Below are 12,559 nucleotides of genomic sequence, written 5' to 3'. Positions count from 1 at the left end.
CAGCTCTTGCAGGATTCTGTTTGATCTCTTTCCTGGGGAAACTGACAGAGGACAATGAGTGGGACAAACTGCAACCCTGCTAATGCAAGTGGTCTAAAAGCCACAAATGAGCATCATCCCTTCCTTAACGACAGTTCCAGATTCGCTGATTTCTCTGCCATCCCCTGAGTCAGGGAAATTGCGAGCAGAGTGACCCAGACCTCACTGCCGAGAGGTCTAAGTCCCGGTCACCATGGCCTCAGGCCACATGTGCTGCCCTTGTCCGCGTATTCTTGGCTGTCCCCACTGTAGTGGTTCCTACTTACCAAAAGCACTAATACGTTGTGCAGATTACCAAATATGTCCACTGGAATTACACGTCTAGGGACGGAGGAAGTAATTTCTAGGAGGTTGTAACGATGTTTAGGTGCTAGATCAGCTGTGTCAACTCGGACCTCACATGGGACATATCTTGAAATCCCATATTGCTCCTTTTCTGACATACAGCTGTCCAAATAAATCCAAATAAACAGGTCACTTTGGGGAAGAATTGGGTGTCCTTATTGTATGTGCTTGTCAGGGAATTGCTGGGGTTTCAATTCCAGGAGTTTCAACTTCTTCTTCAGGAAATGGGGGTTAGGTAGGAAATTGGCTTGGTTCTGAAAACTGAGTGGAGGACTGTGACTTTTTATTGGGGAACTGCTCCAGTGGGGCATGGCTTGGGGTGAGGGCAATGCCTACAGAAGAAATCAACCAATAGCTGTCAACCCCAGCATGTGGGGAATGAGCACCCTGGACTCAGAATGTGCTCCCAGGTATTATATCCTTTTTTTTTTTTTAAACATTTTATTTATTTGAAAGGGAGGGGGAGAAAGAGACTGTGTGCACAAGAACAGGGGGATGGAGAAGCAGACTCCCCGCTGAGGAGGGAAGCCAATGCAGGGAATCGATCCCAGGACCCCGGGATCATGATCTGAGCCAAAGGCAGATGCCTGACCGACAGAGCCACCCAGTCACCCCTGGCATCCTTTTAATAACCAGTTCTTTTAAGATGAGTGTGGAAAGACCGAACTGAGAAATATGTTTTGTTGAAAAGGAGAAAAATCTAAGAATGTTTGAAATTCTAAATAATCAGAGTTCCTGTGGGTCATAACTCTGCCTCAGTCTCAAAGGATAAACTTGCAATATAGTGTTCTCAGGCTTGTGTGGAATAATTCTGATACACCAAACACAAATCTAACTAATATATTGTGTACCTATAATTAAACAAAGGAAGTGTTACAAGTGAAAACAGTTTTTGCTAGGGTCTCATGTATTTGTTGTAGGTGGAGAGAATAGCTGGAAAATCCTGACCCGACTCATTGAAAATGGCATAAGAATAACTCCCCGCAGGGCAGGATCAGCTCTGTAAACTTTTGTGTGCCCTAGACTGCTTCCCTTATGATCCCAGGTATGATGAAAAACAACCAGGTCATGAGAAAACTGTTTTGTTTTGTTTTTTAATCCATTCTCCAAATGTGAAAGGGCTCAATTGAAGAAAAGGTCCAAAATAATGTATTATTGTGTATAGCACCATAACAGATGGTCTCTTACAGTTCCCGTGAGGGCAAAGAGTACTTTACTGCTTAAGTTACAGAAATACTGGTGCGTGCTTTGAGAGCCCAAGTTCAAGGCCACTCTTGGTTCAAAGCCCTGAAAGGTGTTGCTTTAGTTCTTCACGACAATCAGCTCAAACTTCTGTGCATTCCAATCCTTCCATCCATCAACATTTGAATCCTTGGAGAGAGTAGAGTGTTGTCAATTCAAAACAACTATTTCTCATGGCTCACAGACTGGTATATGCTGTGTTTCCCTTTAAGAAGCAGAGAAAGTCACAATAAATCCGGGGAAATGTTGATATAAACTAGGGATTTCCAGCCTCAGAGGTGGAACTAGAAGAGCCGCGAACAAGGTTGTTTTGGAAGGAAAGTATTTCTGGAATTCAAGGACTGCCATTATGAGTTGGTTTATCTTTATTACTCTGAGTTTACTGAGCATTACAACAAATTACATAGTTTATAATAAATCTTTTATGACAGCCTTACAATGTGTCTTTTCTATACTTTAGCTCAGGCAGGAAAAATAAACAAAATAAATTCCCTCTTTTAAAAATTTAGGACTAGACCAAGCAGACAAACAAAACGTGCTTAAAACAAGCAAACAGAAATGACCTCTAAACACAAGGTGTCTTTCTATTTAATTGCATTTAAAACTTCTTTAACTTTGACAAGTACCTTTCCCCCAACACCTTTGTTTATCTCACCCATCACTGGAACCCCATCTTCACAAGATTTGCACTTAGTATTTATAAAGCAGCTTAAAAATTCAATTATCCTATCTGTATCATTTAAAGAGAAAGATTTTATTACATCATAGTTGATCATTACTGTATTAATCAATAAAGATATGAGCAGGTCCCTTATATAGGCTGCTTGGGTTCATCATTGGTGTGACGAGATGAAATGAAGTCTGGGAAGACTTACCTTAAAAGAACTACTGCAGGGGTGCTTGGGTAGCTCAGTCGGTTAAGCATCTGCATTCAGTTCTGGTCATGATCTCAGGGTCCAGGGATTGAGCCTGCATTCGCTCCCTGCTCAGCGGGGAGCCTGCATTTCTCTCTCCTCCCTGCTTGTGCTGTCTTTCACCATCTCTGGCTCTCTTTCTGTCAAATAAGTAAATTAAATCTTTAAAAAAAAAAAAAAGAAAAAGAAAAACCTACTGCCAATAAAACAGACTGCCTGGAGAACTCTACAGACTTAGATGGATTTATATCATAAAGGTGGTAGAATTATAGTTAATTATTTTTAACAGAGGGCCTTCAATTAAGGGCAATACCATGTTAATGTGGGGAAAAAAACAACAAAACACAAAACACTGACTATTGCTGGCCACAGAACAAGCAGTCTCCTTACCTTGTATAAGGTAAGAGTCATCGAGGTCACATGTTAACAGATTGCCAGAGCCATGCCCTGGAGATTTGTGATCAGATCTGAGCAGGTTCTGAAATCTGTGTTTAACAAGTCTCTCTGTTGATGTGACTGAGCAAGCAAGGGCATTTCCCGTGCTTCTACTGGAGCCCAATGTAGCATTTTTAAGAAACCTCCTTTCCTGCTGAACTGTACTCCAAAAATAACAGAGTTCCCAGGGAAAAAAGTAGGATTAGAGAAGGGCATACAAATCCTCTGTAATGTAACCACAATGCTAACAAAAACACTAACAATTCTAATTAAGCAAATAAATAAAAAGCTACACGAGTCAAAACACACACACACACACTACAGTAAATACAGGATTCTACCGTTAAAAAAAGTGAAAGCTAGCTTAAAGTGTGAGGAAACAGTAGACTGTCCAATCACAGAGATGAGGACCAAATCCATAAAATGATGTCAGAGAACCAAGTCATACACACTTCGAAGACAGGGGATGTGGCGAGGATGATGCCAGAGGAAGCCCAGGAGGAGAATGATTGCACCCCATGCCCAGCACTGCATTCTGTGGCTTGCTGCCTCTCACCGTGGTCCTGTCCTCTGTGCTCAATTTTTGTTATTTGTTGACCACTGTGGTGACACTGTTCATGACTGGACTACATTCTACATCATACTGACCTCTTTCCCCAATTTAGCAATGGCTTTGGGATACTGTGTCTTCTGGAAACACGTTTTAGAAGTAAAGGACTTAGATGGGGTATGCTCATGGTTGCAGGAATGCAAGTTAAATTAGTCTTTCAGAGGGCATGTTTAAATAAGGATAAAGAGACTTGAAATAGTCATATTTTCTAATTCAGTGATACCCCCAAAGACTGCTGCTGGCACCACTGCCACTGTCCACAAGGGGAACTAGCTGCCTCCCTTCTCAGCACATAAATTCTGCATAGCCCGTCTTCTTCAGCGTGCCGTCCTTCTATTCAAGGTCTAAGAGAGCCCATGCGCTAGCAAAGAAGGCTGGGAAATCAGATATAGCCCACATCTTTCAGCTTCTATGGTGTATGTGTGTAGGGGGGAGTCCCTCAACATAAGGAGGGGATTCACATGCTGAAAGGAAAAAGAAATGCTGTATCCTTTAAAGATACCAATTCTATAGAAGTGAAATTTGGAATGTTATCAGGTAACTTGTTAATTAAATATGATATGCTCATATACTCATAGGATGGGATTCATATACCATCATTTAAAATCTGTTTTTCAGGGGCACCTGGGTGGCATAGTCAGTTAAAGGGACTGACTCTTGGTTTTGGCTCAGGTCTGTTCTCAGGGTCCTGAGATGGAGCCCTGTCAGGCTGTGTGCTCAGCCCTGGAGTCCACTTGAGTTTCTCTCCCTCTCGCTCTGCCTCTTTTCCCTCCCTGCTTATGCATGCTCACTCACTCTCTCTATAATAAATAAATCTTTAAAATAAAATCTTTCATAGCCAATTTAACAACTTGGGAAATTCTTTTCTGTATTTCCTCTTATTTTATCTTTATTTACTTTACAATTAATAAAGAAAAAAGACTAGAAGAGTACAAACCAAAGTATTACTCTGATTTATGCAATTATAGGTCATTTTTATTTTCTTTTTTATACTTTTCCAGGTTTTCCAAATATTCCAATAAGTGGGTTTTTTTTAAGTCAAGTTCATGTGAACCCCCTAGATTGTATTACACAACTAAAAATAAAATGTACTTAGATAAATATAAGCATAACCATTCAGAATTTCTTTATAAAATGGTAGTTACAAAATGTACAATAAAATTATGTTTCTTTCATTGCATATGTACTGTAAGTGATCATTCCAATTAATCATTCCTAACAAACTCATGTCTCATCAATTGTTCTCATGGGTTAGGACATGTTTCAAGCCCAGTTCTTTAAGCGTGGAGTTGCCAGCTACAAAGATCACAAGTGTTTTCATCTTTTCCTGGGCAACCACCTGAGGCTTAGGGTAAAAGCTGAGCTGACATTTTAAAGGTCTGATTAGGAGTTACTCAGTTATTACTGCCTAATAAAAATTATTGCAATAGGAAGTATCTTTGAAGGCTTCTGTGTTAGACACTGTACTAGATAATTTTATGTGTGTTACTTCTTAATCCTTTTAATCCAATCCAAATATAATTTCTCCATTTTGCTAAGAGGTACACCTTGAAGAGATATCTCACTTGTTCAAAGTCTCATAGCCATTAAGTGGTAGAAGCCAAACGCAAACCTGTCAGTTTGGGGTTCAAGGCTCCAAGCCAACATGAGCCATTAAACACTCAAGTCAAGTTAGATTAAACATTCAAGTCAAGTTAGATTAAGGTTCAAACACAGAGGGGACCAAGTTCTGCGGTCAGGGTCTCCAGTGACGGTGGAGCCTCAAGTTCAATATTGGTTGAAGACAGGAGGCATCAAAGCAGGTTAGCATCAGCAACAAGACCTCCATGGCAATGCATGGACACATGGGCATGTTCACCGCTGTCTGTGGGCTGGTGGAGAGGTGGGGTGAAGCCCCGGGGAAGTCAGGCTGGCTGAGGGACAGACACATGGCAGTGAGTAGATCACAGTCTCTACCAAAGTTGGTATTTTTCACCACCCCCATTCCAGTCTGTGAGAGAATTTAAGTCGATATTGAAGATCCACGGACCTGGGATGAACTATAGGAACTATAGTTCATATAACTATACACTTACATGTGTATAAGATGTACACATCCTGTTACAAAACAAGGCGGTGCGAATCCATGCTTTATCACCAATTAACTGTGTGGTCTTGGCTAAGTTTCTTGTGCTTAGTTTCCTGGTCACTAAAATGCAAGACTGCACTTCATAGAATTATTATGAGGATTTAACAACTTAATGTATAGGGAGAGCCATACACAGCACAAACTTAGTAATCTTTATTACTTGTTTTTCAGCATGCCCTTGCAACCTAATGGACACCGGCCACACACACAGAGGGAATTAGTGAGAAAGGACATAGTCTAAAGCTCATGAAGTCACCAAGGGGCTAAATTCCCTCCAAGTTCCCTCAACACCAGGTGCGAACACAACAGACTATTTTAGGATCCCACTCACCAAATATCCTGCCAGCCATGCTCTCATGGGTTTGTCAAGGACTTGGCAGGAAGGAGCCCACAGGTGGCAGACCTTTAGAACTTTGTGCTGAGTAGACCAGAGATTGACAGTCTCCAAGCAATAGACCAGTGTCTTGACTTTGATTTAAGGCAATATTCTAGAATGCATTATCAAAGTAACTGTTACCATTTGGATGGGGAAGAAGTGAGCACTAATACTGAGCTGACATTCATTACTATTCATTCATAACAGACTAACAATGTATTTCTTTGACTGGCTCTTCAGTCCCTAAGTTTAAGAAGGGAAATAGGATGAATGACTTCAAATATTTGAAACACTGGTGTGGGGGGGGGGTGTAAAAATTACATTTGTCCGACACAACCTTAAGATCCAAGATATCAAAGCTACTAAAAAACAGATCTCATTTCAAACATAACCAAAAACTTTCTAACGGCGTGAGCCAGAAGGGGCAGACTGCCTACCAGTGGGTCAGATTCAGTTCTTGTGCAATCTTTTGTTTGGGTCACAAATAGGCATAGCATGTGCTGCTGCGTATGTCCGCTGTACTTGCACAATTGGTGCAGCTATGCAAAGTGACCCAGAAACTTTCACATGAAAATCCAGATTCCTGTCTTTTTGGGAGAAGTCCCACGATATGCAGCAAGGACAGCATTCCCGTAGAGGAGCAGCATGCCGTCCCTGAATGGACTGCTCTCCCCATACGTGGGTGTGCGTGTTAGAGCAGACACCCATTCCCACATGATGCGTGCCTAGTTTATATCGCCCACCTGGAAGGCATTTGAGTTATGATCCCAAACGATCTTAATAAATGCAGAGAGAGGTCCTTTTCAGTCACTATGATTCTCTGATTCTTTAATTTCCTGAGTCTAAACATCATTCAACAATCTCCATGGTTTGTTGCCATTAGCAATTTATGAAGTTACCAGGCCCTGTGTGTCCCTCTCAGGAAGCATCTAACACCATTCTTTGGTTTAAGCATATGTCTTACTCTTAACACTTTGGCCAGCAGCTGCAAGGCTGCTCCTCCTCAAATTTCAAAGCAACTTTAAGAATGAGGACAGGAAATTCAAGTACTTCAACAGTACCTCTGGATGCTCTCCTGTGACTGATAAATGGTGTGCTAAAGAGCGAATTGCTACGACTTGTCTATTTTTACAAGACTTGTGCCACATTACTTCAATACATGCTCTGAGAAGACATACTGAATGTTCTGATGTTTAACTACATCAAGACTTTTTCCTTGGACTTTGCAGATTTCATCGGTTTTCTTGAGAAAATAAAAATCATGAGAAGCATAGAGTTTAATTAACATGTTAAAGCAAGTCATGTTATTATCATAAATGAGAAAAGAAAAAAAAAAAACAGAAATCACGGTAGTGCTGTTCAAATAAAATGGTGGCTGAAAAATAATCATGATAACCAAACCAGAAAACCGAATACCTAGGTAGTGTTTCTGCATGTTAGGTAAAGAAAATAAAGCTGTTTTTGCAAAAGCTAAAACTGTTGGCTACCATTTGAATGCAGGAACATGTAGGAGGTTATGTTTCTAAATATAATGTAAATTAATCCTCTTGGTCATTAGGTATCATGCAGTCTTACTGTCCTCAAAAGTCAGAAACAAGAACATCCTCAGGGAAGTTCCCAGGAGAAATGTTAGTTAGCCTTGATAAATGTGTCTGCTAAATATTATTAAGTAAATTACTCATTTCTGTGATTAATATACAGTGAGAAAATATATAATAAAATATGTCTTGATAGAATGCAAGCTACCTAATCTTTTAAAAAGTGAAAAAACTTCTAAAATGTTTCCTTGCTTAAAAATATCCAGAAGCGCCAAACACCAAAGGTGACCTATTTTGTTTCTATTATTTAAAAAAATAAACTTTAATTCTACTGAAAATTTTTAGAAAAACAGATATATTTGGGGAGACTTGTAGGATTTCTGAAATTTAAAAAAAAAAAAAAAAGAAATACTTAAAGACCTCTATCTGCTCCTGAAATATTTCCAGTTCCATTTTCCTTTACTTTTCAAATGTTTTATTTATTTATTTGACAGAGAGAGAGCGTGAGCACACAAACAGGGGGAGCGGAAGGGAGAGGGAGAAACAGGCTCTCTGCAGAGCAGGGAACATGATGCGGGGCTCGATCCCAGGGTCCTGGGATCATCACCTGAGCAAAAGGCAGACATTTAACCAACTGAGCCACCCAGGTGCTCCTCCAGCTCCATTTAAAATGAATAAATCCTGCAAGAATATTTGGCTCAAATATCTTTGTTTCAAAAGCATAACTGACATGGTCAGTCCTCTGCAGGTTTAAGTTATTTTAAGTAAAATCAAGCAGACTTAAAAATGACCATAACCTGGACCCTTGTGGCCACCTTTTCTCTCTAGATGTGTGCGAGGTCTACGGGCTCAGAAAGTACGAACACCTGTCTGGTGTCAGGGAACCTGGAGAGCAAAAGGTAGAGTCCTGCGTAGAGACGATTGAGTTAATATTTACCAGGACAAAAATGTGTGAAACTTTGTAGGCAGAAATGACCACGTATGGAGAATTATGGTGAGGAACATTGGGTATTTGGAAAAAATCAATTTCTTGCGCCCAGAATTTAGGTTATAGTGGAATAATATAGTGCTGGGAATAGCCTATCTTTGAAATCGTTTGGGTCTCAATTCGAATTCTGATTCAGGTATTCATAAAATCTTCTTTTAGATTAAAAGAAAATCCTCATGCCAGTAGATCTAGTGTGACAACAATCTGCATGAAAAAATACTTGTTAATCAGGTCCGTTCTGGGCTCTGCATTCTGAGGGAAACATTAGCAAGCCATAGAGATCAATTAAGAGAAACGTTGTTTAATTTGAAGGAAGGGCTGTCTCTGAATATTTGAAGGATTTTCATATAAGAAGTAAGAACAATTATGTGATCATTCTGAGAATGGTAGATTTTGTGAAAGGGCATCTCCTTCAGACCAATAGAACACCTTGTAGCCCTGGGGAACTGCCTTAGAACATTTCACAAACTCAGGAAACAAACTGAGGGTTGCTGGAGCAGAGGGGGATATGAGGCATGGGGAGGCTGAGTGATGGACATTGGGGACGGTATGTGCTGTGGTGAGTGCTGTGAGTTGTGTAAGACTGACAATTCACAGACCTCTTCCCCTTAAACAAGTAATACATTTTATGTTAATTTAAGAAGAAGAAGAAAAAAAAGAATGTTTCAGGAAGATAGGAGCCCTTTCTCTCCAACAAGACAGGCTGGGGGGCCCACAGCAGAGAGGCTGTGGATGGGATTCTTGCAGTGGGTGCCAGACTCCCTTGGGTTTATCAGATCCTCTCAAACTCTAAGATTCAATCGTTCTATCATTTCAAATGTTGGCTTGCAAAAGTCAAGGCAGTTCTCATTGTTCTGATTCTGGTTGCTCTTATATTCACAACAGTTTTGAAATGTGTTTCGTTATTCTTGCCCTCACCCTTTTCATTGTGTTAAATTTCCTCTTAGGTCTCCTTTTCCCCTCGTCACCCTGTCAAATCTATTGCCCTGGTACCCACAGTGATAAAGAGCAATTCTCCCTTAACAGCCTAACACTGCACCAGAAACAGGTGTTTCTGCCACTACCAACACTTGAAAAACGGGAAGAAGAAAGAACAAGATTCACTATACAGAAGAAAACGGATTTGGAAAAGTAATGACCTCCTGTTTATGACTTCAAGTTAAAAGAGATGAAATTACAATTTCTTAGAATTATAAAGATAAAAATAGTGTGATAGAAATACATAGCGCAAGCCAGGTGCATTAGAGAGCAGCACTGGTTGGAGGCTCTGCCATTCGCTGCCCACTTCCATCAGCAAGGTCTTTCAGGGCAGAAATTGCTGTCTCCATTCATATACAGGAACGGAGGTTTAACACAGTTAAACCATTTACTAGTGGTCAAAGAGCCAAGAGAACTGGCTTAGAACTTGTGCTCTGATTCTAAAACCTGTGCTTTTTAGGTTCCACAAACTCTCTCTTAACCCCTCAGCAGAAGCAAAATGGCATTTAGAACAGAAGCCGTGTTTTAAAAATATTTAAGGAAATGATAGGTGGCTCCTTCCTGTGCTGTTTCTCTCTTTTGCTCTGGCCAGTGGCGCCAGGGAGGGACCGGGCAAGTGTCACAGTCTTCCTACTGCCAGGAAACTCCGTAGCCACAGATGAGATCAGAAGTGGCATGATAAATTGTCCAAGAAAGCCCATTTGGGTCCAGCCCCAAAGGCCAAGCCTTTTCGAAGGAACTTCCCATACAAAGGAAATCATACTGGAAAAAGTAAGGGTTGAAGCCAAACAGCCAAATTCTGCTATAGGAAATATGTCGGGGTCCAGCTGCTCAAGAATGGCAAAACAATAAGAAAAATTGAAAAATCACAGCATTCATATCCGACGATGGTTGTTTGAATTTTATCAAAGACAATAATGAGGTTCTGGCCCTTGGATTTGGTCACAAAGGTCATGCTGTCAGTGACCTTCCTGGAGTTCATGTTAAGGTTGTCAAAATAGCCAGTGTCTCTCTTTTGGCCTTATACGAAGGCAAGAAGGAAGGACCAAAAGCGTAAGTTTGGATGGTGAACACATGACAAAAATAAATTTTCACATGCCAGGAAAATCGTAAATCAAAAATAAAATCAAACATCTAAGGAAATAACAGTGAGCTGGACATTAAGGTTTGGGCACAAACAGTTTTCAGAGTAAGAGATAAAACATCTCAGTTAGGAGTGGGGAGATGTTGCAAGATCAGTGCAAAAACAGCCTGAAGGAGGCAAATGATATCTCTCCTCGGCGTCACCAAATCCCAGAACAAGTCCCTTCCCTACAACTGAAATTAGCTAGTGAGAGAATTTCAACTACTAATACAGAATTTGTTTTTAAAGCTGTTTAGTGCTTCTTGAATTTCAGTACAGTGAATCTATGAGTCTTTTTCCAAAGAAGTATCTAGACATCATACACCATCGCTTGGCACAGCGTTAGCATACTAAAAGTAAAAGTAACGTGTGAGACAAGACTGACTGACTGAACAAATTCATGAATGAATGAAGGAAATTACACAAAACCAAATCATGAGAAAAGTCACCAGAAAAAGCACATATAACAAAAGATCTCCCTGCACAGAACACTCCATGATACAATGACCTCAATCACATTTGCCAATTTATAGGATTTCCTGGTTGATAATAATTACTTCATTTCATGGAACATTTCCTCTGTGCCAGGTGCAGGGCTAAGTGTTGGATGGATCTTCTTAGTGATTGCCCATGAAAACCCTTTGAGACAGTAGAGCACAGAGATTGAGAGCACAGACTGAAGCCAGAAGAGGTGGACCTCGCTCTATATTTACTGAGCATGTCCACTTGATCAAGATGCTTAATCTCTCTGTGCTCAGTTTTCTAATCTGTAAAATGGGATCAAAGTAGTTCCTATTTTAGGGGATACGGAATTTTTAGATCAGTGCCTGGCATAGAGTATGTCCAAGTGTGTTAGCCATTATCATTCAGATCTCGAGTCACACTGCGCCCAGACTCTAACTCCACCTTCACCGCTAACTAACTATATATGACCGGGCACAAGTAATTTAATCTCTGAGACACCCAGTTTTGTCATCTGCAAACAAATCTTGTAACAATATGTCCTGAGCTTATTCACAGATTACACAAATTAATGTGTCTGTGCTTAGAAGAGTGTCTGGCATACGAAAACACTTAATAAATGTTGACTGTTACAGTCTCCATTTTATAGATCAGAAAACTGAAGTTCTCACGTGCCCTTTGACTGTGGTCTAGGGCTCAACTCCAGACAGACTGACTCCCGCAGCCTAGTTCTTTTAAGGTGGTCTCAAAGCAAATGTTGAAATTTTAAAGAAATTCTACCTGGCAATATTTTAAATCATATCCTAATTATTTTGGGAGAAATCTGTATGGGTTGGATTGCCAGTAGTCCTTTTACTAATAATCATTTAAAATGGAGATATTTAAATCTTGAGACAACATCAGAAAATGTTCGGGAATACCAGTTTTATAGTAGTAACTCTTGGCACAACTGCTCTCAGAGAATCTCAGTCTCACTCTTTGTGTCTAAATTCCAGCTGCTTCCAATCTCTTTAATCATCTGATTTCTGATATTCTTCTCTCTTGCCCTGAAAGACCACAAGCTCACCCACTGCCAAATGGGTTCAGGGGGGAAAGTATGGGTTTTGTAGTCAAACAAACATTGGCAAATTAACCTAACGGTGGACATTATTTTGTAAATATTAAAACAACGTTCTTAATTTCCCCTTGAAGTCCTTCCACCTTTTCTTCAGCCATTTGAGCCCTGAGTTATTGCTGTAGGGAGAGGAAATAGCCTCAAAGACACCATTCACCAGCGCCAAATCTCAGAGCTACTTTCTTGACCTCTGAAAGGGAGAGAGTGAGCTTGAAAGGCAGACTGTCAGGAGAAAGAGAGAAGGCTAAATCACAAAACACCACTTTA

General features: G+C 40.4%; 1 protein-coding gene and 1 pseudogene across 1 annotated transcript in view; one reads left to right on the top strand and one right to left on the bottom strand.

The window, feature by feature from the left end:
- Nucleotides 1-1,496: 1,496 nt before the first annotated feature.
- LOC132014120 (secretory immunoglobulin A-binding protein EsiB-like) overlaps nucleotides 1,497-12,559 on the bottom strand; it is a 123,978-nt gene continuing 112,915 nt past the window's right edge. Inside the window, exons 5-6 of the mRNA XM_059394779.1 lie at nucleotides 2,502-2,680; nucleotides 1,497-1,831 (exon numbers count right to left, since the gene is read on the bottom strand). Of these exons, the coding sequence (XP_059250762.1) occupies nucleotides 2,536-2,680 (145 nt within the window). The 3' untranslated portion in view covers nucleotides 1,497-1,831; nucleotides 2,502-2,535. The remainder of the gene's footprint in view (nucleotides 1,832-2,501; nucleotides 2,681-12,559) is intronic.
- LOC132008133 (small ribosomal subunit protein uS12-like) lies at nucleotides 6,599-10,650 on the top strand (annotated as a pseudogene).

The sequence above is a fragment of the Mustela nigripes genome, chromosome 1 (genome assembly GCF_022355385.1).
Source record: "Mustela nigripes isolate SB6536 chromosome 1, MUSNIG.SB6536, whole genome shotgun sequence".
Classification (NCBI taxonomy): domain Eukaryota; kingdom Metazoa; phylum Chordata; class Mammalia; order Carnivora; family Mustelidae; genus Mustela; species Mustela nigripes.
Note: the sequence above shows the minus strand (reverse complement) of the source record. Positions and strands in the feature narration are given on the sequence as shown.